Source organism: Chenopodium album, chromosome 17 (assembly GCF_948465745.1).
Source record: "Chenopodium album chromosome 17, dcCheAlbu1.1, whole genome shotgun sequence".
Lineage (NCBI taxonomy): Eukaryota > Viridiplantae > Streptophyta > Magnoliopsida > Caryophyllales > Amaranthaceae > Chenopodium > Chenopodium album.
The window spans coordinates 2,505,037-2,531,292 of NC_137850.1; the positions used below are offsets into that span (position 1 = coordinate 2,505,037).

A 26,256-nucleotide genomic window follows, 5' to 3' on the forward strand; every position below is an offset into this window, starting at 1 on the left:
AGCATTCACGAGGATTTTACTCCTTTTAGTTGCCATTTTCCTTCCTTTTAACTTCCTTATTGATGTGTGAATTGCTAAAGGATACTCTCAGTAAAAGGAATTGCTATTTTTCTTTTGTTGGGAAGGATGCAAAACATCAGCTTATGTGCCCAACAATTTGACAAACTAGGATTTTCTTATCATTAAAAAAATGGAAAATGAAAAGGTGGGGATGCATGCGATAGCGTCACACATTGTGAAGATTGTACATCAATGAATGAGGATTGTTGTCCTTTTAGCTCTCCTTTTATGTAAATTTCTACAACCTCATTGTTGTTGGATTAGCTTAAAGTATCCTTTTTAGCCAAAGGAAAACACCTATTCCTCTTGGTGAAGAGCAAAAAAGACAATCACTTGTGTGCCAAAATTGTTGACACATAGGGGTTTTAAAGTAAAAAATAAAAATAAATAAATAAAATGAAAAAAAAAATTAAAAATAAAAACTTAAAAAGTATTGAATGGGTTGTTGTCTGCGTGAAAAATTGCTTTCAACGGTAATCCAAGGTCTCCAACGGTCATATTAGCTTTCAATCATAATCTTTTTAAAGTGCAAATAAATTTATAACAGTAATACTATTCAAACGGTCTTATATTTTTGTATTGATTTTTTTTTTTTCCTTTTTGAGAGCTCGTGTGTATAAGTTAGTAATTAATGTATGTCATATTAGTTACTTATGTGAAGTAATGTACTACGTATTAGTATTTGAAATTATTATTAACATACTTCCTCCTTTACATATTAGTTGTAATTTTGAAACATTTTACCTCCCATAAATATTATAACCTCTCATCTTAAAAGTTAAAAGAGGTTAAAAATAATAAAAATAAAAAATTCTCCTTCTTTCATATCATTAATTGGCGGGCAAAATGAAGTGAGCAACAAAGAAAGTAGACACTCAGACATCGTTGCACACAATTGCAAGAGAAACACGGCGAGATAATGCAATGTCTCGCACGGCTCGACCGTGTTGGCCGCCCTATTTTCACCACTACCACTCGCTTACTACACGCCATAACAGTTGACAAATACCCAGAATTACTTGAACACTGCATTCAAACCAAATCACTTAAACATGGCAAGATCATTCATCAACATTTTCTAAAGAATTACAACTACCATGTCAATGGAAGTTCCGTTGTAATCGAAAAGCTCACTCGGTTTTATCTTATTTGTGGCCGGTTAAGTATTGCACGCCATGTGTTTGATGAAATTCCTGAACCAACTGTTGTTTTGTGGAATTTGATGATCCGGGCTTATGCTTGGACTGGACCCTTTGATGCTTCCATTGATTTGTACTCTCTAATGATTGTTTCTGGGATTGTTCCTAACAATTATACCTTCCCTTTTGTTCTTAAGGCGTGTTCGGGTTTGAATGCTATAGAGCGTGGTGAAGAGATTCATAGCCATGTGCTCCGACTTGGGTTTGACTCGGATGTGTATGTTTCCACTGCTTTGGTTGATTTGTATGCCAAGTGTGGAGAGCTGGCTCGAGCGGAGAATGTGTTTTATGGTATGTCGTGTAGGGATATTGTGGCTTGGAATGCCATGATTGCTGGTTTTTCTGTTCATGGGTTTTATGATGATATGATGAGATTGGTTGTTGATATGCAGGAAGTAGGAATTAGCCCCAACTTGTCGACTGTTGTGACTATGTTACCTGCAGTTGCTCAAGCTTGTGCCTTGAGCCATGGGAAGGAGATCCATGGTTATTCAGTGAGGCGGGGTTTTTGCAATGCGGTTATGGTGGGCACAGGGCTTGTTGATATGTATGGAAAATGCGGGTGCATTTCATATGCGAGGACAACCTTTGACTTGTTGAGTTTAAGGAATGAAGTCACTTGGAGTGCAATGATTGGTGGATATGTTGTATCTGATCAGATGAGAGAAGCTTTGAAACTGTTCGATAATATGTTGCTCAAGGAGGCAGGAAGTCCATCACTGGTAACTCTTTGTTGTGCTGTTCGAGCTTGCACGAAGCTGATTGATCTTGTTAATGGGAGAAGGATCCATGGATACATTTTGAAATCAGGGTATCTTTCTGATTTGATGGTTAGCAATACAACTCTTTCTATGTATGCAAAGTGTGGTATATTAGATGATGCTGTCAAGTTTTTTCAAGAAATGAATCCAATAGATAGAGTCTCTTATGGTGCAATGATTTCTGGGTATGTGCAAAATGGCAGCAGTCTGCAAGGATTGAAGTTCTTCCGGAACATGCAGTTTTCAGGAATTGATCCAGATGAGGCTACTATGCTTGCCTTGCTACCAGCTTGTTCGCATTTGTCTGCTTTAAAATATGGAGCATGTGCTCATGGATATTCTGTAGTCCGTGGTTTTGTGTCTGATACTCCAATCTGTAATGCACTAATTGATATGTATGCAAAGTGTGGAAAGGTCAGAACTGCTAGGGAAGTATTTAATAGGATGCATAAACGTGATATTATTTCATGGAATTCTATGATTGCCGGCTATGGTATTCATGGCCTTGGCTCAGATACAATTGCTCTGTTCAGGGAACTAAGAACTGAAGGTCTGATGCCAGATGATATAACATTCATCAGTCTTTTGATTGCTTGTACTCATGCAGGCCTTGTTACAGAAGGTAAATACTGGTTCGATGCTATGGTCCGAGAATTTCAGATTGTCCCTAAGGTTGATCATTGTATATGCATGGTTGATCTCTTGGGTCGAGCAGGTCTTCTGGAAGAGGCTAAAAATTTCATTGACAAAATGCCATGCACGCCCAATGTTCATGTCTGGAGCGCCTTGATTGCTGCATGTAAAATCCACAAGGATGTTGAGTTGGCTGAAGAAGCAGCAAAGAGGATCCATGGTTTGGGTTCTGAAAGTTCTGGCAATTTTGTGCTTTTGTCTAATATATATAGCTGTGCAGGGAGATGGGAAGAGGCGGCTTCTGTAAGAATCGCGCAGAGCAATCAGGGCTTCAAGAAAAGACCAGGATGTAGCTGGGTAGAGATAAATGGAAAAATTCACGCATTCATCGGTGGGGACAATTCACATCCTCAATCAGAACAAATTTACAGAAAATTAGAGGAATTGCTCACAGAGATTAAAAAGTTGGGATATCAGGCTGTCCCAAGTGTTGTATTCCAGGATGTTGAGGAGGAAGAAAAGGAGCATATTCTTCTTTATCATAGTGAAAAGTTAGCTATTGCATACGCTACAATTAGTTTGAGCCCAAGCCAACCTATTTTTGTTACCAAGAACTTGCGGGTTTGTGGTGATTGTCATGAGGCCATTAAGCATATCACTCTTGTCACTAAGAGGGAGATAACAATTAGGGATACCAGTCGATTTCACCATTTTAGAGATGGTGTATGTAGTTGTGGAGATTATTGGTAGCCTTTTTGAAAAGATAATGCATACTGCACCTCCTTCTGACTAGAGATATCTGTTCTTTGTTCTCCTAATGGGCAAAATCAGGGGTATATCTTAGCTGAAGAGTTCATACTTCATATATAGACGTTGGTAATGAATGGTTCAGTACATCGAAATAAAACCATGTCTTCTAAAAGTCCCTTGGCTGTTGTATTGTAGGATGTTTTGTACAAGGATGTTCACGTGGCTTTGCTTATGGAAACTAAAGATTTACCACAGAAACTAAAGGTTTATATAGTGGTGTTTATGATGGAATGAAGAAGGAACAAGCTTAAGAACTATTTGAGAAAATGCTCGAGGAGGGTGAAAGGATGGAAGTATAGCTATAAGAGTATAAGAACAATATGGAGGTTGGACTACTCTGCTGTCTGCAGTTAGGTGAATTGAAATGTAGTGTAGATGAACAATGTACACCCTATTATTTATTGCATCAGTTGGCGAGTTAAAAATGAATGAAGCGTGATCCTAGCAAATTAGCAATAGATCAGACAATTAAAAAATGAACAATGTACACCCTATTATTTCTAACTTATATGCCCAATTTCTTTCCTACCCATGCTTTCCTGCAAAATGAACAAACTAAAAAAATATTTTTGACTCTTATTAATTAAAATTTTCGAAAATAATAGGAAAAAGGACCAAGAAAATTTCGGCCCTCCCCCTAAAAAAAAATTTGGATACTTCCAAAAATAAAATTTCGGACCTTTTCAAAATAAATAAAAAATTCGGGTTTTAATTTAATCAAATAAAATATTTGATCTTCTCAAAATAAAATTAAATAAAATAACTCTCTTGAAAAAATTCAGAAATAAATAAGTATTTAGCCAAGTTTTAAATTTAAACACTTTAAAACACGTTTTTGGCTTTAGTGGTAATAAAATCTCAATCAAAGCTCCCAAATACCACTTTGTAACACCCTAGAAATTCCTTTTTTTAAAAATACCTGTTTTGCTCTGTTTAAAACTTTAAATGGGAAAATCTAAGATATTACCGCCACCGTGAAAACAGCTAAGACAACTGTCAAAGACCCACAGTGGAAGACTCTCTTTTAAAATATTTAAAACGACTCAACATAAAAAGTCAACCAACCAAAATTTAAGTCAAACCAAAGTAAAATAATGTCAAACCTACAACTTGGAACCATTGTAGGCCCTTAACAAAACCAACCAAATCTCAAAACCTTTACGTTAGTCTCATAACAATAATATTATAATATAATAAAAGCAATAACACATTATAATCTTATGGAAACTAGCATGATTCGCTCTTCAATCATGCCCATCATGAATATGCTTCATCACCTGAAAAGCTTCTCTCTACTTGTTTCCACTACTCTCATTAAAAATGGGTCATCATAGGGCTAAGGTAAAGACAAGGCCAACAAACACACAAACACACAATCAACAAAGCTGTGTACATAAATGTAATTAAACACACTAACATGCTTTTACCTTTCAACACACAACTTACCTTGTTGCACCTGTTTTCAAGCACACAACATACAACAAAACTTCTCAACTAAGTAACTAAATAATTTATTTAGTTTTGATTACGCATCGAACGGGTTTCCCCCTAACCTGCCCCAATAAAGGGGTACTAACACGGGAGCTAACCGTGTCAGTATAAAAGAACCACTCGTAAGTGGCGTAATTCCTGCGCATAATAAAAAGGAAAATACAGCGTCCTGTACTCCCAGTAGAAGTTATGGTCAAATATAAAGTCGCATAACTCCCCTCATATGTTCATACTCAAGGTATATACGTTCCAAGAGTTTTGGTGCGTAATCTCTTTCACTTTACGTTCTTTACATATTATTAAACTTGGTGATGACTCTTAAATCATAATAACATCAAACATTATAATTATTCAAACAATTAAACACTCCAAGTTAATTCTTGAATAATTAGTGACCACATAATATTTAATGTTGAACCCTTTTTAATTTAAATCTACCTCGGTGTCAAAGACACCTTAAACGCTTAATGCGCTAAAAACCTATCCCTCGGTGTTAAAAACACCTTAAGTTTACTAAGGCACCAACATACAATTTATTCCTCGTGTACATAGACACTTACGTAGCTCCTTTTCCATGCTTATAGCATCAATAAAAATTATATGAACCATAATAAAATTCCCTTTTAATATTTCAAACCAAATTAAACAAATAGTTTAATTAAACATGTTTTCTATCATGCCATAAATAAAAGTATGGTTCATATTCAACATGCCAAACTATTATTTTCCAATCATTAACCCATCACAAATAAATTATGCTTCATAATTCAATCACCAACAACAACCAATTCACAATTTCCAATCATAATCTAGCATGATACTATTAAGAATTAATTAATCACATCTAGCATGCCACTATATCATCAAAAATATGCTAAGTACGCTAACGTACCTTGAATACGATCTTAATATCGCCACGACTAATAGAAATCACTCACTTCAAATTCTCCTACAAATTAAAATAATAATAGAGCATTAAAATCCACTCTTCATAAATTTCTAGCAATATATACTCTTATTAAACCACTCATAATTTAATTAAATAAGCTGAAATTTTATTTAATACCTCATACTTTAATCCCAATTAATGGGTAATTAAAATTCCTTAAAGAAACTTGATTTTTAATATACTACCAAAAATTCCAGCAATATATATTAATAAAAACTTGCTGTAATTATGCTTTAAAACACTTAAATTAAAGGTTTAAACCACCCTTAATCATAGTCCTTCAATAATCAATTATTTATGAATCTAGGGTTTCAAAATTGGGGCTTTTTAATTAGAATTAAAATCTGAAAATTAAATTGCATCATACATAATATCTATCATCATAAAATTAACACAAAACCCTTAATTTATAATTAGATCTAAGGTTTAAACAAAAATTAAAAACAAAGATTGATTTTTTTTCTGAAGGGGAGAAGGTCGGACAGAAGGCCGGCGCTACTGTCGGCTGCTGCCAGCCCGCTGGTGGTCGCCGCCATTGCCGGCTGGTGCTGCTGGTGGTCGGTGGCCCACCGGTGGTGGTGGTGGCCGGCGGTGGTGATTCGAAAACATGGGGAAGGGGAAAAGAAAAGAAAGAGAAAAGGAGAAAAATAAAGGAGAAGAGAGAGAAAATTTATCTTGGGTTTTCTCCACTCTAGGCAAAATTTAATTTGCCCAAGTGTTGAATATTTATATCCCTTTCTCTAGAAACCCTTCATACCTAAACTTTCCCTTTTACTCATTCGTAATCCCTTTCCTAAACAAACTTTATTAAAATAAAACTTTCCTAAATTAAATTCCAACTTAATAAAATAATTAATTTAAATAAAACTTTTCTTTTATAAAATATATCCAAACTTGTTTAAAATAAATAATTAAAATGTCATAAATAATTCATTTCAAATTATTTAAATACCCCACAAAATACTTATTTTTAAATAAAATACGTATAAAAATACGGGATATTACAACATGAACCAGAAATGAGTTCGGGAGCGAGGGTACTAAGATAACGTTCCCTTTAGGGGGGAATCGCCATCCTAGCCCTCGTACGACCACTACTATCTCTTCCTTTTTCATAATTTCATCACCAAACAATATATGCAACGTGATACCTAAAAACTAAGTTAGTTGATTTTATTGCGTCAATCACGTAGGAATTACATTGCAAAAGTCATTATTCTTATTTAATCAAATTCGTGAAAAGAATAAAAATAAACAATATTCGCCTTGGCTTAAGTGATCAATCAACAATTAATTATTCTTATTTAACGCAAGATACTATGTGGAATGAATTAAAAGTTCGTTTTAAGTGATTAAACAACACTAATTAATTAATTAAAAGTTATTTAAACAAGAAAATAAAGGTGATTGATCTAAGTGCTCAGGAGTATACCACTTCTCTTTGCTAGATCTTCGTTTAGAACACTTATGCACTCCTTCTTATTCGGGAACCTCCACCGTAGTAACAAGTATTAAAGGGGTGAGTGTTTAGGACAAGAGGGTTTGGTAGCACACAAGTTCACAAAGTTTCTGCCAGAGTTTTAGGTTAATTTCTGTCTCTTGAAGCCTCGTATTAAGCCTCTACTTATAGGGAATGGATACGTTTAGGGTTTTGAGCGTTCTGTCGCAGCAGGTGTCGCGCGTATCTCAATGAGTTGCGCACGACATCCCAATGCATGTGTAGGGAATATTTCAAGCATCCCACACTTGAGCCCCACTGTGATCATACACTTAAGCATGGTGGCGTCCAAAGGGAAGGAAGCTAGAGTAAAAGAGTCGCCAATAAGTTTTAGGAACTTGTAAACCGTTCACAGGGTGAAGGTTACACCCCTTCACGATCCATGAGATCGCTAACTCCATAGTGGTCTGGAACCATGACTGGATATTCGGGGATGAAGGTACAAATCCAACCTAAAAGAGATTGAACCTGCCCTAAAAATAGGCCTCTACTTTATTCTTCTCATATTCATGTGCGCTTTCTGACTAACATACAATCAATATATTAATCCTAAATCTGTTTAATCTATGTTGGTTGAATATTAATGCACAAACAAAACTATTATTGGCGATCACTTGAATTATAATCATATTAGCCTAAACAAGATTATTAATTATCTTATTAAGCGCGATTACAAGTACAAATTCCCTTTAAACATGCATAAAAGGCGTGATCAAGAAATAAAAATATATATCAAACAACATAATCATAACAACAATCATCATCATCGTCATCATCATATTAATAAAGCATGATAATATTAGCAAGATCCTAGGCATGATACTAACAAGATTAATAACAAATCCTAGCATGTCACTAAGCATTAAAGAATCAAAGCTTTAACCCTAACATGATACTAACATGATAGAAGGAAAGAATAGGAAGCATCATAGAAACATACATGATATTAGAAATCTTAGTTATTACCCTAATTAAACATGATACTAGGAATCATAAAAATACCCTAACATGATACTAGGAATCTAAATAATTAAAGCATGATTTTTATATAGTAATAAAGTAATTACTTACTTGGATGCCTCACTTCTCTTTCTAATAACAAAATACACGTGTCAGTAACTTCAAGGAAAATATTAAATAAAACAATTAAACTAAATAATTGAAATAGAGATTTGGGACCAAACCCTAAAAAATTATCAACCTTTCACGTCTAGGGCGAAGACAACTTCGAACTTGGCTAGGTGTGTCTAGAACTTGTGAATGTGGAATTTTGTAAGAGGGATGGTTTAGAAAAAGAATAGAGAGAGAATAAGCTTCTAGCTTTTAGAGAGAAGAGAGAAGAGAGAATTAGATGATTGTGAATAATTGTTGATGATTAAAAACGGGGAGATTCGACCCCTATTTATAAGAAAATAGTCCGGAATTGATTGAAACAAATCAGAATTTGGATCGGAATAAAACTGCTGCCTGTTGCGAACGACAGAGCCTGTCGCCATGCGACAGGAATCACGCATGGCGACAAGCCCTGTCGTTTGGCGACAGGCTTGTCGTTATGAGACAATCAAAAAGATAAACGCGCTTTTGTATGGAATCCTTTTCTTAATGTAATTAAGTGATTAAAACTCCGTTTTATCAATTTTAAATCAGATTTATCATAATAAAACACTTGTTTTATTTCAAACCAAATTCAATATTTTTCTAAAATATTAATTATCAACCTAATGCCATTAGAACTCAAAATAACCTTCTAGACTATTCTAGAAGACTATAATCAATCTTAATAATTTTAGGAATAATATTTAATAGGCCCTCCACTAGATCATTGGGCCATAAAACCATTTTAGACCCAAATTAGTATTCGAACCATAAATGTGGTACCTGGTTTTTAGTGGACAAAGATTAGTCTATAAAAGGTTCCACTTAAGTGTCTGATAAGACTTATAATTAAAGAATTAGAGTCGCCACCTTATTTTTATCCGAATAAGGACAGATTTTAAAACAGTCAATTTAAATAAAAAAAATCAACTGTTAACTCCATAAAAATAAATAAGGCACAAGGTTCGGGGTTTAGGTTAAGAGAATCGAACGTCTGGAACTCGTCTTCCCTTCCGTTCTAAGGAACGGGCTCTTACTATTGCGTTGTTAAAAATCAAGTTTTAAGGCATGTAAATGATAAGTGGTTTATTTGACCACTTATTGTGTCAATTTAAACCCGATTTCGTGATCATTTCCCCTCTTTCTAACCCAATTTTGAATGAAAATGTTTTGTCTCGGCTTTCCCCCACTTGGTTTCTGTTTGTCCACGTTTTGCAGGTCTATGGACTCAATTTGGCAAGCTTTCGGTGCATGAATTGTGTTTAAGACAAGAGGATTAAAGATTGGAGAGGGCGCTCCAGGGGAGCGGGCGTGTACCTCTCATGGAGCGGGCGCTCCTCGACTTTAGCTACATTCTGCCCAATTTCGGAGTCTGTTAGGAGCGGGCGTGCTCCTCACCAGGAGCGGGCGCTCCTCCCTTTGAAGTTGAATCTGCCCATGCTGCTAGAATAGGGGAGCGGACGTGCATCATGTGAGGAGCGGGCGCTCCTCCCTGACACTTTCAAATCTGACTTTTCATTAAAGCATTCTGGAGAGGGCGTGCAGCCGAAAGGAGCGAGCGCTCCTCATTGTGGAGCGGGCGCTCCTCGCTGGGAATTCGTTTTCTTTTGACGAATTTTCCTATGTGTTTCGGGGAGTATAAATACTTCCCCTTTAGGTCTTTTAGAAAGAGAGAACAGTAGCCTAGTTTTCAAAAACCTCTCTTAGTTTGAACATTCCTTTTAATTAATTTAGCTTAGTTTTCATCAAATCAAATCATTGTATTAGTGAAATTCAAGAATTATTCTCAAAGTTTGGCAATTTGTATTCAACTTTTGAAGCTTCAATTAGTAATTTCTCCAACCTTTTCCTACTTAATTTCAGATTTTATTTGGTATTTGCATGTTATTTAAATCTTCTTAGTTCTTGGTAATTTGTTATTGGATGATAGTTATTTCAATTGTTAACCACTTTTCCCAAATTATTGAAGTAGTTAGAACCCTAATTGTTGATTGTATGTTGATAAACATGAGTTGTGAGTAGTCTTCTTGCTAGGGGTTGGGTGAAGCTCAACCTTTTGGGTTAGTTATGCAAATGTGGGAGAAACATTGATGTTTGTATTGCAATTAAATTGATTATATGAGATTGCTTGTTAGTTCTTCATGATAGGATTAGCTACCCTTGACTTAGGAGCTTGATAGCATGATATGCCTAATTTGACATGGAAGTGTAAATTGAGTATGTCATTACTTATTGCAATTTGATTATGTATCATCTATTGCTAGACTAATGAGGAATCTAAGTTTAGTAGTGTGAGTTGTTTTCTTATTGCATGAGGTTGATTTTACATATAGTCCTTGCTATATCTTGTCTATTTTACTCCCCGTTTGTCTAATTGCCTTGGTTGAGTGGATCCCATTCCCTAGTGTCTTTAATCCATTGATTTAGAACCATAGTTTGTTTGTCTACTTGACGAATCCTAAATTCACTATTGACTTCGAATTAGCTTAAGTGTTAAGATCTTTAGCAACCATATCCCGTTCCTTGGGGACCAAACTCTTACTTGTCATTATGCTTGGTTTGTAAGGTGTTTGTTAATAAATGTGTTTGATTGAGTGTGGAATGAGCGACCGTTCTAACGCCCATCAGTAAACCACATAAAAAAATTAATATAAGGTAGGTTTGAGCACCAAAGTTTCACTACATACCGATCATAGTGAGATTTTGAATTCACTCACGGATCAAAACCTTCGTAGTTCGGACAGATGCCATGATTTAAATAACCAATTCCATTGGGTTTTTAATTTGGGTAGTTGACATAAACGTCATTTTTTTTTGTAAGTGGGATCTTAGTGATCTTTGACGGATTCACTCATAAAAGTAAAATGAACCACCTTGGTTGAGGAAAATCACCCCGATTAGTAATCATCAAAAATGTCTTTTGAAGAAGACAATTCAACAAATGCGTCCCAATTGACGACTTTTTTAGTGGGTCAAGGTATTTTTTGGAGTGAAACTGTAAGGGTTCACTATATAATCTCACTTTGGGTTTCAAATTCACTCGAAGGTAATTTTTGTAAGGTTTTAAGGGTTATGTGTTTAGGCTTAATGGAATTGACCAAATAAAACACGACACCTGTCAAGGCCTTACTTTCAAATAAAAGGGAACAATAAACTATTTAATTATATTCGATTGTCAATTAATCCATCGGGTAATTATAATGGGATATAAGCTTATTTTTATGGAGATGGATAATTGTTACAACCTTATACAACTAAATAATTAATCTTAACCTCATGTTTGGAAATGAGGCCATAACCTTGTTAACTATCATTAATTATTAGGAATAAACAAGCAAAGTTATGATTCATTCTTGTGTCACAAAAGGGTTTGAAATAAAAAGGTTCACAAAATTATAAAAGAAAACAATGTTTGTTAAAACTTTTATTTCTGAAGTCATCTTGAAATAAAATTAAAGTCCTTAAGACATCATTTAATAAGATTTTAGATTTTTAAAACAAAGACATTTAGAATTAAAGGCTCTTATTTCTGAAGTCTTCTTTAAAATAAGATTAAAGTTTCTTAAAATAATACTTAGAATCAAAGCTTGTTAAAACTCTTATTTCTAAAGTCATTTTTAAAATAAGATTAAAGACATTTTAATTTAAACTCCATAAGTTAAGAAGTATATATATAATATAGTGTAATATAGGTTTCATACCACCATTAGTTCCTTAAAAATAAATTAATACAATTTTTAAAAAGCAATTAAGAGAAAAACGTGCACATTTCATCTCTTTGATAGCTTGAACTAAAAAAATCATTAAAAATCATAGAAAAATTGAAAAAATTATTGTGAGATATGGTTGGAAAGCTCTTGAAAAGTTCTATCACTTAAGCTAAAGAAATGGAACTGGATCTGGTCTTAAGGGTTGTTTCACTGGCCATCTTTGGGTCATGGTAAGTAATTCTTTACTCTTGAACAACCTTTGCTTAAACTCTTAATTCCTTAGGTCTTTAAGCTCACTTTAAGAAATAAATCACTCTTTAAAATATACATTAGGATGTCACTTGCATGTATTAATCTTTCTTATTTAAAATGCATTTTAAAAAAAAAGATGCAATGCAAAATGCAATTAACCCCCCTCTTTGTAACCTATCACCTCACCAATAGGCTTGGCTTTCTAATGTGGAGTAATGAAAGATTTAGGGCTAATTTAGCACCTAATATCGTCATTACCCCTATTGGTAACATCACATGAAAACAAACACATTAGTTAGCATAATAATAATAATTAAGGAAATTAAGAAAGAAATAAAGATAATACCTTGAACTAGATGTAGCAATTTTTTGGATAACCCTTCTTACTTATCAAGGATGAAAAGATGATCACTCCTTAATTAAAGTGCAATAAAAGAGACTAAGTGATTTTTTTTTTTTGAGTTTTGAGATATTAAAGGAAATTAATGCAAAAATAAAGCTAAAGAACTTTTTTTTTTTTATTCTTGATTAGAGAAAATAAACTTGAAAAATAAAGCTAAAATCTTGAGAAACAAACCCTTTTTTTTTGGTTTTTAATATAGACTAGGAATACTTAAGCAATTAAACTAATATTTTTTTAACAAGGATATTAAAGAAAAATAATGCTTGAACTTGAATTTTTTTTTTTTTTTTATAGGAATTAAAGATGATAACAACACTTAAATAAAAATAACAGTATCAACTTAATTATAAGATGCTTTTAATAAGCTAATAATTTAATAATAAAGCTAAATTAGAGAGATTTTAACTAAAGCAAAGATTAGAGGAGAAGAAAAAATTAGAGAGAATTTTTAGAGAGAGAATTTGTAGGAATTTTTTAGTGTTTAAAACTTGAGAATTAGGGGGGTATTTATAGGAAAATAAAGGAGTTAATTTGTAAATAAAAAAAAGTAAATAAATTAAAAATCAAGGATTATTTTGGTAAATATCAAGATTTTGGTAATAATGAGAATCTTGATATTAAATTCTTTCGTTTTATATGTAACAAACTTACTTAATATGTTTTGTAACACTTAAACTGATAAAATAAAGAAAACCGTAATAAAATCAACTCTAATATTCACATAAAAAGTTTCTAAAATGTCATGGTATTACAAAAAAAGAAAATATATGATCAAGTTATGTCACAACTCAGTAATACTCACATGGTATACGATAGCAGAGTGCCTAAATTTATTTAGTGACTATTATACTTACCAAGGTATTAAAACAACACTTATAAAATAAATACCAGCTCTGAGATGTCAGCTCTGAAAGTTACACAAAGACATTAGGTTACAATACTAATAGGATTGGACAAAATATTTCAGAGCTTATATAAAAAAAAAAAGTAAAAACAATAACCCCTGCCCTTATTAGACAGTACATATAAATTTACCCAAGAACATCTAAACATACGGCAAAACCTTAAAAGTACGAGCATTACAAATAATAACCCTTACTAAAAGTATAAAGTAAGATAAATCATATAAAATCATAAGATTGACATGGTCAAAGTGAAAATACACCATGTAAAATCATACAATATTAAGTCATATGACATAAATTTCAGGTAGTCAAGAGTAAACTATATTCCCTTGACTGAATGACCTTAAAAAAAAAGGTGAACCCTTATCTTGCTTTACTCTACTAAAACACAAATTTATATTTATCATAGTCGTAAAAAAAAAAAAGATAAAAGATACAAAACTAGATCAAAACAACAGGAAAACAAATAAAACAGAAGACCAAATTCACGTCGACAACGTAAATTAACGTAACGGAAATTACTATTTGGAATAGTGTTTGAATAGTGTCAAATAGTGTTTTGAATAGTGAAATGCAATACATGACACGTCTAAAATCCAGCTGTCCCAATTACCGTCAAATAAATATTGATGCAATTGGTCCAAATTGAAATTTATTGGATACAATATTAACCGCGGGGGATAAAAAAAATGGCGACGTTATTTCACTATTGACAATTGCTTATCAAAACTGACGAAAGAATACACAAACTAGACTGAGTAAACAAACCATTAAAAAAAATAAGAAAAAAAAATGTGAATGTCATAACTCATTTTTTTTTTTGGTGAAATGAATGTCAGAACTCATAAGTGATAAGAATTCTCATAAAAGCAAAATATCATTGAAATGATACGAAGCACGATCCTATTTTTTAGGAACAAACACTATTCGTCTATACGTACAATTATACATTTCCATCCATACGTATCCCTCTTTTATTCTCATCCATACAATACTCAATTATCCTTAGATAAATATCGATGGGTTTGGTCCGAACTTATTTTTATCGGATCAAGTATTAATTACGGAACAAAAAGACAAGGACATTATAACAAGCGTACATAAAAGGAGGTCCCTTTAGCACTACAACATATAGTACCCATTTAGGTGTGGGGATGTTTGTAATTTCCTATATTGGTTGGGCATGAGTCTTTAGAGTAGTGGATTTTATAGGTTAGGTAAACTGGTCATATAATAGAGTAGTGCACAAATCGCAAAAAACACTAGATAAAATAAAAAGAATAAAACTTAATCTAACAGTCTAAGTGAACATACGATATACTTATCATACTCTAAAGGAGTAAATAATGGTTGTTTATAAAGAAAATGACATATTCCCCTGGCGAGACAAAAAATATTATACTTTATACTACACGATTATTATACATATACGTATAAAAATACGGTCTAAAATACTTACTTTTACTATAAAAAGAAATTACCCTTATTCAAAATCTCCACTCACCACTTAATTCTTATCTTCTTCCATCTTCCTCCTTACTCGAAAAAACCAAACAAAAAAAAACACCATTAAAACTCTGCCACCATGTTTCGAGAAAACCAGGAAGATCAGCCTGTCTTCACCTTTGAGGAAGACATGAGGATGATAAGGGTGTACTTCATGTACATTGTGGGGCTAGTGGTCCTCCTAATGGCTATATTAATTTACTTGTTAATCCACAAGTAAAGCCCGAAAATTACTTCGGTGGAGTAGGGTAAAAATACATGTAGTGTTAACTGTACTTCTATATTTTGTAATTTAGTAGTTTAGAAGTACAAATTGTAACATGTATTTTGGAAATTATAAATAAAAATCATTATTATTACTTGTTTTCTTTGTTTTAAATAATAAAACAAACGTCATTAAGTTTATAAAATATATTTAGCAAAATAATAATAATTATTTGCAAAAAACGATAACTATAATAATAAAAGATAATTAATAGTGATAATTACAAAAGTAAGATCAAAATTTGGTGTCTCAATAACTTCCTCATTATTCATCGGAATTGGGCTTATAATACATCATTGGAAAGCTCTTCGCGAGCCTGATCCAACTACACTATTATTGGACTCTTATCATGGACCAAGCTAAATTGGACTGGCTATTTTCATAAAATAGAGTTTTTTTTTCGATAATCAAGTGACGTGAAAGTATTCATCACTGGGTTTGGTTTTTGGGGAGACACAATTGGGTGTCTATAGCATGTGATTTAGATACGCTGCTTTGGGCAGCGCAACTGAACGTCTTGCGCGCGGTATTATGGTAAGATTCGATTTTATATTTTTATGAAATTCTGAATCTTCCGCAAGCGCATCACTAGCAGTTGCGCGCGCCAGACCCGCGCAACTCATTGAGATGCGCGGGGATTTCTCTGCGGCAGCATTGATTTTTAACCTAGGCGCCTCTAAATCCGTCATGATTAGGTTTTAACCTCGGGCTTAGTTAATTTGGACCTTAATTTATTTTATTTTGGGTTAGGCTAGTCATTTTGCGTTCTCGTGATTTAATCAGTTGTCCATAAGCATTCTTCACGTTGATCCAACACGAACATGGTTTTATTTATCGTCATAGCACTTCCTGTCGGGTCAGGAGGCCAAAAGTAAATGTCTACACAAGTAGAGGTATCCGGCAAGGTGATCTCCTTTCTCCCTATCTCTTTGTGATGTGTATGGAGAGATTTTATTAGGTCATTAAAAAGTCGATTGTGAACAAAAGATGGAAACCCATTCGGGCTAGTTGTGATGGGCCTGCTCTTTCTAATCTTTTTTTTACGGACGATATCATCCTGTTTGCCAAGGCTAGCACTGATCAGGCCGAGATTATTCATGACTGCCATGAAAGATTTTGTAGGGCATCTGGGCAAAAAAGTTAGCCTTGCTAAATCTAGAGTCTATTACTCGACCAATACTGACCTTGAAACAAGAAATGCAGTCAATGAAAAGCTCCAAATGGAAAGCACGGATGACCTTGGTATGTACCTTGGGATGCCCACATTTTACAAGCCGAGTGACTAAGGAGACTTTTAGTCATCTTTGTGAAAAGATTGATAGAATACTAGCAGGGTGGAAGACCAAATACCTCTCGCTTACTGGAAGGATGACCTTGGCAAAATCGACCCTGTCGATTATGGTTTTGTACTCGATGCAATCGGCTAAGATTCCCAAAGCCACATGTGAAGAAATTGACCAGAGAACACGAATATTCATATGGTTTCTTATATGTAGTATGTTTAATTGTTTTTTTTTGTAATATACTCCGTATATTTTTTTTATTAAATGTAAATTTTATAAGCTTGATTTATCTGTTCTAAATGCACCATATCCCTTTTCTTACCTATATAAATAAAAGGTTTAGCCGTTTCAAGAATTTATTAGAGGCTTTGATGTACTTATAAATAGATGTGAACTCATGGCTCAAGTGCCAAGTTAATACTAGTATTAACTTTATGTCGAGGAGCATAAATATTTAGCCTAAAAAAACAACTCTATTTTTCAAAAGAAAAAAGAAAGAAAACAAAACAAACCGGTCAAAGGAAACAAAAAGAAAACCGAACTGATAAAAACAAAAAAAATCGAAAGAACATACAAAACCTTTCCCCAAAATACAAAACCCTAAATTGCGAAAATCGAATAATTCAATCATGAATTTTGAAAGATTTGAACGCGAATTGCAAGACTTGTGGGCTGAAATTGGAATCCTAAGAGCAGCGATTAACTTTCCAGAGGGAAATCTGCTTTCTCTTAACGAAGATCTGAAGGTTTTGAGGTCCGATGTTATTGATTTTTTCAGTTTGTCGGATAAAGCAGATGATTCTTCTAAAAAAATTCAGGTATATTTACTCAATTTCTCTTCAATTACCTTCATTTTCAATATTGTTGTTAATTTCTTGGGAATTTCTTGGGCTCGTGTTATGCGTAATTTCAGGTGCTTGAAGAGAATTACCGGTTGTTGAAGGAGGAGTTCGATCAATTCAAAGGAATCATGGTGTTGAGGATGAATACTATGGCTGTTGATGCGATAAAGCAGGAAGGTCTTCTGGATTTGTACATCAATAACAATAACTTCAATAGATCGATTCCTAGTGTAAGGTCAATTCACCTTTAATCATTTTGTATTCATAGAAATTATTGAGATTAGGAAATCAGTGTATGCAACATTCAAAGAACTTCGTTGGAATAAGTATTTTGGATCAAGTATTTAAATTACAGATATTATTATACCCCTATGTTTAATACACTGAGTATAAATTAACCCATATAGTATGATAAAGTGTATATGTTATTATTTTTCGTTGAAATGTTTATATAGAGGAGCAAGTGTTCAATCAGTGTATGGTTAATCAGGATACAAATAATATATGTATCATGGTGTTTGTCTGCCCTGCAATAAGAATGTATATAAGGGAAGTTGTTCACCTTCGATTTCCGTTCCCCTTCAATCATTTTGTTTCTTTATATAATTTGATGAATGTCCCATTCCCATATTTGAATTTTTTTTACCAACTGTTATACTGTTTCAGGCTTTTCGGCGGATTTACTATCTGGAGCGTGATGTTGTTAATATCAGGCGCAGAGTAGAGTTTTTAGCTGAGGTAACTATTACTTACTATTTTATTTTTTTATATGTTGTTATTTTTCGTTGAAATGTTTATATAGAGGAGCAAGTGTTCAATCAGTGTATAGTTAATCAGGATACAAATATTTTGTATCATAGATTCATAGTGTTTGTATGCAATAAGAATCTATATAGTGAAGTTATTCACCTTCAATTTCCCTTCCCCTTCAATCATTATGTTTCTTCATATAATGTGATTCTGTTTTTTTAATAGGCTGAAGCTAATCAGCTGCTGGACGACGTTGCTGACGCCGTTGCTGAGGAAACTTTTATAATTGAGGAAGCATGAGGTTGAAGTCCTTGCTTTTAATTTGATAATTTGAAATGTTCAACTTCATAATGTTGATTATTTTTTTTTAAAAAAAAAAGTTTAAGTGAACATATATGTCCCTTCTAGACAAATTTTCCTTTATTTAATGTCCAAATGAATATAAAGAAGAGAACATAGGTTCCATACTCAGTAGGGTGGAGCCTAGTGGCCGCTAAGTAGTTCAAAATTGCAGTGAGGTTTTCGCAGACAACGTGATGAAGTGGTGTGTTCACAGATTATGCTACACTGTATGAGTTTTTCGCTTAGCCTATAAGTAGTATGAAGTTTTGGCTGGTGGCTGGTGTTAGTTGGGAATCTTGAGATTAGATGAGAACCCTCTGCCTTTTCATTTGGGGATTTAGATATTATTTAAACTGTAGATTTTTGGGCGTTCAACCCCCTTAATTATCACCTTAATACTGATTACATAGGTTGAAGTGAAAATTTTGCCCCTGGTTGGGTACTTGGACTCCTGTTAGTCTCAAAGAGCACAAAATACATCGGATAGTGTATGTTTTTGCTAGTTTTGGTCAGTTATAGGTATATAAATTTGGTAAAATGCTCAGGAAAGATGTACTGCATTTGTAGTACTAACATATTATGTGAACTTAGTAAAGACGTGCTGCATATATAGTACTCATTCATTATGTGAACTTACATCTAAGGACTGAAAGTAGCATACTGTAGGGACAAACTCCGGATTTGCACTTTTCTGCATCGTTTTCTACAAGCTGCCATGAAATGTTCATGAAATTCCTGCGCATTATGTATATTATCGTTGAAATCATTCTTTTCATAAAAGTCCAGACATTTTGCTTTTTCTATGTTTGACTGCTTGAACATGGCATTTGATTGTGACTTCTTTTGTTCTTTTGCAGATACTCTTTCTTGGAATGGTTTTGGTTACTAAAATTCTGCTTGGCAAATTGTGAATAGTTTGACTATCAACTCAATGTTTTAACTCCAAAGAAGTGCGATGGAGAAGCTTCTATTTTTGTTGGCTCTTTTTACTAAAGTCCTAAGGAAGAGAATTATGACATTTTGTAGCTTTGTTTGAAATATAGCTGAGCTCAAAACAGAGAGTAAGTGCCATATTTTTCACTACTCTGTATATGTTTAGATTTGATGAGGGATGTTCTGATTTATAATCTCCCCCCACTATATTGTCTAGGCCAGTGTAGAAGTTAATTTTGTTTTTACATCGTGCTACGCATTTTGTAGTTAGCAACAATAATGCTGTGATCTAATTAGCTACAATTTCATAGCACATCATATTCATGTAGCCACAATTTCATACATCATATTCATGTAGCGACAATTTCATAGTACACCATATTTACGTCAAATCAAATGTTAAAATGCTAAAAGTAATTTTGTAATAGAATATTGTTGTTAAAATTGATGATGTTCAATGCTAAAATTATTTGCCCTCCCCGAATTTGAGACACACCAGTAGTAAATTGTTAAGTACGGTGTAACAAATAGCAAACCACAAAGAGCACGAAACCCAAAACAAAAGCTCCAAGTTTAATTTGTAGCTGGCCTCTGCCTTTGCTGATAGCGTTCCTTTGCCCACTTCATTTTCTTACACTACAACAGATAGCAATAAAAAAAAAAATACAGAGTAATGTAAATGTAAAGAAGAAAGGTAATTAGAAGAAATGGACATACTGTAAAGGATAATGATGACTATATCACAATTAATTATTGTAGTCGTATTCTATTGCTCATTCATGTACTATAAATATATGGAGTCACATAACAAACATCATTCAAGGTTTTCAACGTTCATAACTTTATCACTTACCAGAACAAGGATACCACGCTCGACAAAATCGCAGCTGCGGAGACTGGACTGCTTCATGCTAGTGAGGGACAAATTGGGGTGATACAAATAGGGGTCATACAAGTCATAGGGATAGAGGTCATGGTGCGCCAACATGCTTTCCCTAACATAGTTATTTACTTCAATGTTAGAGTCCTTGTAAACTTGGATATACAAGTCCAAAAACTTGTCCTCAAATTCGATGTCGTCCCCGCCAAATATTGTTTTAAGCTCTAAAAAATCTGACAATTTCTTTACATATTGTTCTTGCCTTTCGGGTGTAAGATCACGTAGTGCGCCTAGCGACCGTATCCTCCCCGCATTGTCCCTTTTCCTCCACAATTCTGTTGATAACAATCTCGCCGCCATCTAGTCTTGTTTAATATTCTAACTAATCTCTTCTCTAACTTTTTAGAACTCTTCTCTAACCTATTGATATATAATGGAGAATATATATAGCCCTGTAGGATATTATAGAATAGTATAATGTTCCTTGATGGAGGCTTTTTCATCAACTCATATATATAGGTGCGGCACAACCTAATTATGAGATAAAAAAATTTGCTAAATTACACTCAAAGTATTATTCCTAACAAAAAAATATATACAAGATTGATTATTAACATAATCTCTATTAGATTCTGGATATATCTTTTGGCAATTTTGTTTTGATAAAAAAAATACTCATAAAATAGAAACAATTATTGTACAGTACCAATTACCAAATATTTATTTTTTGTAAAAAATAAAAATTACCAAAAACTACGTATATATGAAGCTTAAATAAGATTTCTAACAAAAAAAATAACCAATATTCTAAGGGAGATTATTTGGTTATGAAAATTTACAAAATTACCAATTTCAACTCCTACCCTGGTATAATATGGGCATGTATCAGTCCGTATATATGAACAATAATTATGTTATAAATTATTTACTACGTATTTTTATTTTTTGAAGAAAATGACGTAGTTGTACCGATTTTAGTTAATATGCAATCTATACTAGTTAACTAGATGTAAGCCCGTGCGATGCACAGTTCTAGTAATCATTTTATTTAATTTAAAATTGTGTATATTTATGAATATCATTCATTAAATATATGGATAAAATTCATAATATCATAAGATAATTTTTTAATTTTAACACTAAAGTTATCTTTTGTTGTTTTATTTATTTTATGTGACGCTTGAATTTAAAATCCCAAACCTTATTCACTAATTTTGCTTATGTGACAATTTAAATTTTTAATTCAAAAAAGAAATGACAAATCTCGTTTTTTTATTTATCAAAATAAGTCTTTTGCCTATGCGTTTATTTAATATACTCGTTCTGTTTAAAATGTTAGTCTCATTTATAATCGTTTAACTATAAAATATTATGGAAAATTAGACATATGAGATTTAGTTTTATTCGTCTCGATGAGCATATTAGTAAAATCAAACTTTTACAATATTTTCTATGGAGAGATAAAAGATATTTGCGATTAAAAATTTACATCGATATATGTAAAAATATATGATAATCATTCTTTCAAAAAAAAAAAAAAAAGAATAAATGATAATTATATCATGTCCATTTTTAATACTTCCTCCGTTTTTATTTTATTGCACTATTAGGACTTTTACACTATTCACTTAATCTTCTTTGACCATCATTTGTGATTTATACATTAGGAAAAAATATAGTCATGTGGGATCTAGTTAGATAACTCCACTTTTCAAATATCAAATTTTTATAATTTTTACAAAAGTATAATTGAAGATATTAATAGCTAAAGTAATGCATTGGTAAGCGTGAAATCCCTTATGGTGCAATAAAAAAAGAACGGAGGAAGTATAAAAAATGTTTTTTTTGAAGGGTTCATTATATAAACTAAACTAATGCTTGCTCTTGACGAAGCCCTGAATCTATATGTTAAATATTCTTGTATATAGTTTAAAAATGTATTATAATAATCTTAAATACTTTTATTATAGATTTAGTCAAAGAAAATTATTTGTACGGAAAAAAAAACTCATGTTGTTAACTTTAACTATATCCAAAACCCAGAAAACGGGTGGTTTTCTGGGTTGTTTCAGGTTGGTTTTGTGAGGGATTGCGTGAATTGAAGGTGGATGGGAGTTTCGAGTGGTGGTGGAGGCGGTTGGAGTGTGTTTGGAGGCTTTGGTGACTGTGTTGCATTGAAGTGGCTGCGTTGCAAGGGGGGAGTTTTAGTGGCGGTGTGTGGTGGCAAATTGGAGGTGGCTGCGTGCAAGGGGGTAGTTTTGGTGGCTGTTTTGGAGGGCAGTTGTACGGCGGTGTGTGGTTGCTTGCAAGGGGGTAGTTTTAGTGGCAGTGGTGTGGTGGCGAGACGAGGTGGCTACGTGCAAGGGGTAATTTTGGTGGTGGTGGTGTGGTGGAAAAACAAGGTGGCTGCGTGCGTGGTTGCTACGTGGCTAAGGGGTGGCTGGAAGGTGGCTAAGGGGTGGTTGGAAGGTGGCAGGACCCCACTAACGGGATACCTAGCGAAAGTTGGACGGAGGTATATATTTGATGGGTACCAAAATAAAAAAGAAAAGTTTTAAACGAGTTCGAAAATTCAATTAGGGTTATTATCAAGGTGACGAGGTACCAAAATTCAATTTTTCGTTTTAAAAAGTTATTACCTTTTTTCTACCTTTGTCAAAATCGAACATCAGATTGAATAGCTATTAGTCTACTATGACTTTATGAGTAGCAAGTTTAATTCAGACTTGTATAATGTATTAAGGAGTAGTTAAGAATTGAGAATAATTAGGAGGGTCTTAATATTTCTCTCTAACTAAAGAGTTGACGTCCAAGAGTAGAGGCCAAATTCTTTCTATCGAATATTTCACCTTCCCAAAAACAACGCCCAATTTAGCTACAGTAAGTTTCTTTCTCTCTCTTGTTTTGTTCTCATCTCATCTGTTAACCCATCCAATTTATATCTGCCAATTATCAATTTTCGATTTATGTACTAGTATATCATTATTTGCAATAATATTGTTTAAATCAGATTGTTATTCTTAGTGTGTTCGATTAAACCCTAATCAGGCCACTTGTTAAATTGTTTGCAAATTTGGGTTTTTTAAAATCTTGAATCGAATTGAATTTGTTTTCTTTAATTCTAACTCTGAATAGTTTGGAGCGAGAATTCTAGCTACTAATATGATTTTATTGAAATTGGAATTGTACTAATAAGGAGTTAAAAATTTACAATTGATTGAGTTCCAAATGTTGCTCTAATTTCCCCCAATAAAAATTTTCATTTTTAGGTTTTAATAAAATGTATTATGAGATAACTTTGTGAAAGCCTTTAATTGGTGCTAGCATATGCATAAAATACTCACCAATGTTTAATTCTACTTGAATTCATTTGGGTTTTCATAATGTTTTATGGAGTTAAATAGATGTCATAATTTGATGTTTGATCAGCCTGGGTGTGTGCAAGCATATTCGGTTGCGTGCGAGTGTTGAAATTATCCATGTTCAATTACTTCCATGTTTTTCTTTGTGGTTTTGTGAGATTTATCTTTTAATTATCTAGTCATTTATCTATCATTCTCTTGAAATTTTGGAGGAATGTAGGAATGTAGGATTGCAAACTTATGAGTGGCAAGGTCAAAATTCTTTTTGCAAGCTTGAGCAGAAAATTGCTCTGCAGGCTTGTAAGTTGTAATATAGGGGGTGGAGGGCTGCATTGGCATGCCATAGTTATATACAAGATGTTTCAATATTCCCAAAAAAATATATATATTGATAGGGTGGCGGTTTTTATCTCATGTAATCAATGGCTTTTATTAAGAGCCTGGATGAAATTGATTTTGTTGATGCTATTTTTGCGAGGGGCTGAGACATCTTGTATATAATCTTAGAACTTTTTAGTAACACCTCTGAATTCACTATGCTCCTAACTTCTTCCTCCCACGGAAAAAAAAAAAAGGGTAGAGCTCTTCCATGTTTTCCCTAGTCAAGGTTGCTCTATTCCAGTCTTTTGAGAGTTATATTGGAGCTGTCTTGAGTATGCTGTGTCTCATTTTTTACTTGAAACTTCAATTTTGTTATGACAGATGACCAGGCTTATAACTGGCTCTCAATCCTCATTGCTGCTGCCTCAGCTTCAGCCAAATGCTACCTTACCGGGAAGCGGGCTTATATCTGTGAAATGTGGGGGAGCATCTGTTTCTTCTTGTTATAAGCTCCATCTGTCTTCAACAGCCAAATCAAGGTTCTGCCAACTCCCTTTAACATCTCCAGCCTTTTCTCAGCTTAATACCCGCCTCCAAAGCGGCATTATTGCAACAGCTGTTTCCAGTACTTCTAGTCTTGACTTTGAGTCACCAAGTGAGGTGTTTGACGTTAAGCCTGATTTTGCTAGTGGAGGTGGTAACGATGGGAGTGGTGGAGATGCAAATGGTGGAGGTGGGGGTGGGGGTGGAGATGGAGATGGAGGTGATGACAACAGTGAAAACAAAGGTGATGAAGGATCAGATGATGCTGATGCCAAGAAGAACAAGGGTCTTTCAATGTCCCAGAAAATTACCCTTGCTTATGCTGCCCTAGTTGGACTTGGAGGCCTTATGGGCTACTTAAAGAGTGGCAGCCAGAAGTCACTTGCATCTGGTGGACTGTCTGCCCTGCTGTTATACTATGTCTACACTGAGCTTCCTAAACGACCTGTCTTTGCTTCTTCAGTTGGGCTCGGCCTGTCTGCTGCCCTCCTTGTTGTGATGGGATCGCGATTCAAGAAGTCTGGAAAGGTATTCCCTGCAGGTGTCGTCTCACTTGTTTCTCTAATAATGACCGGTGGTTATGCTCATGGGGTCTTGAGAACTTCGCACTGAAATGAACTGATGAATTGTAGTTCTCATAGCTGAAAGTGAAGGGTTGTGGTTCTTCTAGTCGGAGTTTCTTTTTTGGTAATGGACTCCATCCTGTGTAATCTGTGGTAGAATTGTTTTGGCTTACTTGAGAACTCCTAGTGTAAAACTGTGGGATTGCATTTTGGAATTTGTATTGGCTTTTCTGTAGTAGTGTAAATTTACTCGGTTGGAATAACCTGCTAGTAAAAGGAGTTTGGCCCAGCGATGGCCAATGAGTTAAATTGGATTTTAGATGTTTGGTTGGGACTTGATGAAACATGTTGTTACTCTAGATCTTTATGGCTGGCCTTCCTCTCATTGGATCACGTGTTATTCTAATTTGAAATTTCTTATGCTCTGATTGTGGATCATTACTGGGATAACGGTCCATAAATTCCAACATCTGAAGAAAGGATCTAACCTGTATTCTTATGCACTGTGCTTGCATGAGGTGCAAAAGGATGTGCAACATATGTTGATGAGTGCGATGCTGTTTGCGTGCTTTTTCACACACATTTCCCCCTTGAAATATGCTATGAAAAATAAGAAATGGTTTTATTTAGACTATAGTCTCTTCGCACTGTGCATGGTATATCATCCCTATGTTTACATTTAGTACTCGTATATTATATGCTAGAGATAGTGTAGATTTTGCACCTTGGCCCATTTTCATGTTTTTTCACGTGTGCACTGAATTTTTTTACAAGCGGGCTAGTTTGTTTAGTCGTGGCTCATAGTTTTCCATTTATGCCCAACAAGTACAAAACGAATTTGTAATTTCATGCCCAAAACATAAGCAAAGGCAAAAATAAAATAAAACTCAATGATAAGAA

General features: G+C 33.9%; 2 protein-coding genes and 1 pseudogene across 3 annotated transcripts; all 3 read left to right on the forward strand.

Moving 5' to 3' along the window:
- Positions 1–900: 900 nt before the first annotated feature.
- LOC145587380 (pentatricopeptide repeat-containing protein At3g16610 pseudogene) lies at positions 901–3,452 on the forward strand (annotated as a pseudogene).
- A 13,853-nt stretch (positions 3,453–17,305) lies between these two features.
- On the forward strand, positions 17,306–20,072 carry LOC145589378 (uncharacterized). Its single transcript, XM_081645916.1, has 5 exons — positions 17,306–17,638; positions 17,734–17,892; positions 18,329–18,400; positions 18,638–18,713; positions 19,612–20,072. The coding sequence occupies exons 1-4, from the start codon at positions 17,450–17,452 to the stop codon at positions 18,710–18,712; spliced, it is 495 nt and encodes a 164-aa protein (XP_081502042.1). The 5' UTR covers positions 17,306–17,449; the 3' UTR covers position 18,713; positions 19,612–20,072.
- Positions 20,073–22,618: 2,546 nt separating this feature from the next.
- On the forward strand, positions 22,619–25,762 carry LOC145589376 (uncharacterized). 2 transcript variants are annotated; one of them, XM_081645914.1, is made up of 2 exons: positions 22,619–23,168; positions 24,632–25,762. In XM_081645914.1, the coding sequence occupies exon 2, from the start codon at positions 24,632–24,634 to the stop codon at positions 25,403–25,405; it is 774 nt and encodes a 257-aa protein (XP_081502040.1). In that variant the 5' UTR covers positions 22,619–23,168; the 3' UTR covers positions 25,406–25,762. The 2 variants fall into 2 exon arrangements, with proteins under 2 accessions (XP_081502040.1, XP_081502039.1); XM_081645913.1 differs by lacking the exon at positions 22,619–23,168 and adding an exon at positions 23,212–23,447.
- The last annotated feature ends 494 nt before the right edge of the window (positions 25,763–26,256 follow it).

Bases quoted from the DNA above. Each gene is read 5' to 3' on its own strand.
- LOC145589378 (XM_081645916.1), top strand. From the start codon at position 17,450: ATGAATTTTGAAAGATTTGAACGCGAATTGCAAGACTTGTGGGCTGAA. The intron at 17,639-17,733 runs GTATATTTACTC...GCGTAATTTCAG, and splicing joins ATTCTTCTAAAAAAATTCAG to GTGCTTGAAGAGAATTACCG. The intron at 17,893-18,328 runs GTAAGGTCAATT...ATACTGTTTCAG, and splicing joins TCAATAGATCGATTCCTAGT to GCTTTTCGGCGGATTTACTA.
- LOC145589376 (XM_081645914.1), top strand. From the start codon at position 24,632: ATGACCAGGCTTATAACTGGCTCTCAATCCTCATTGCTGCTGCCTCAG.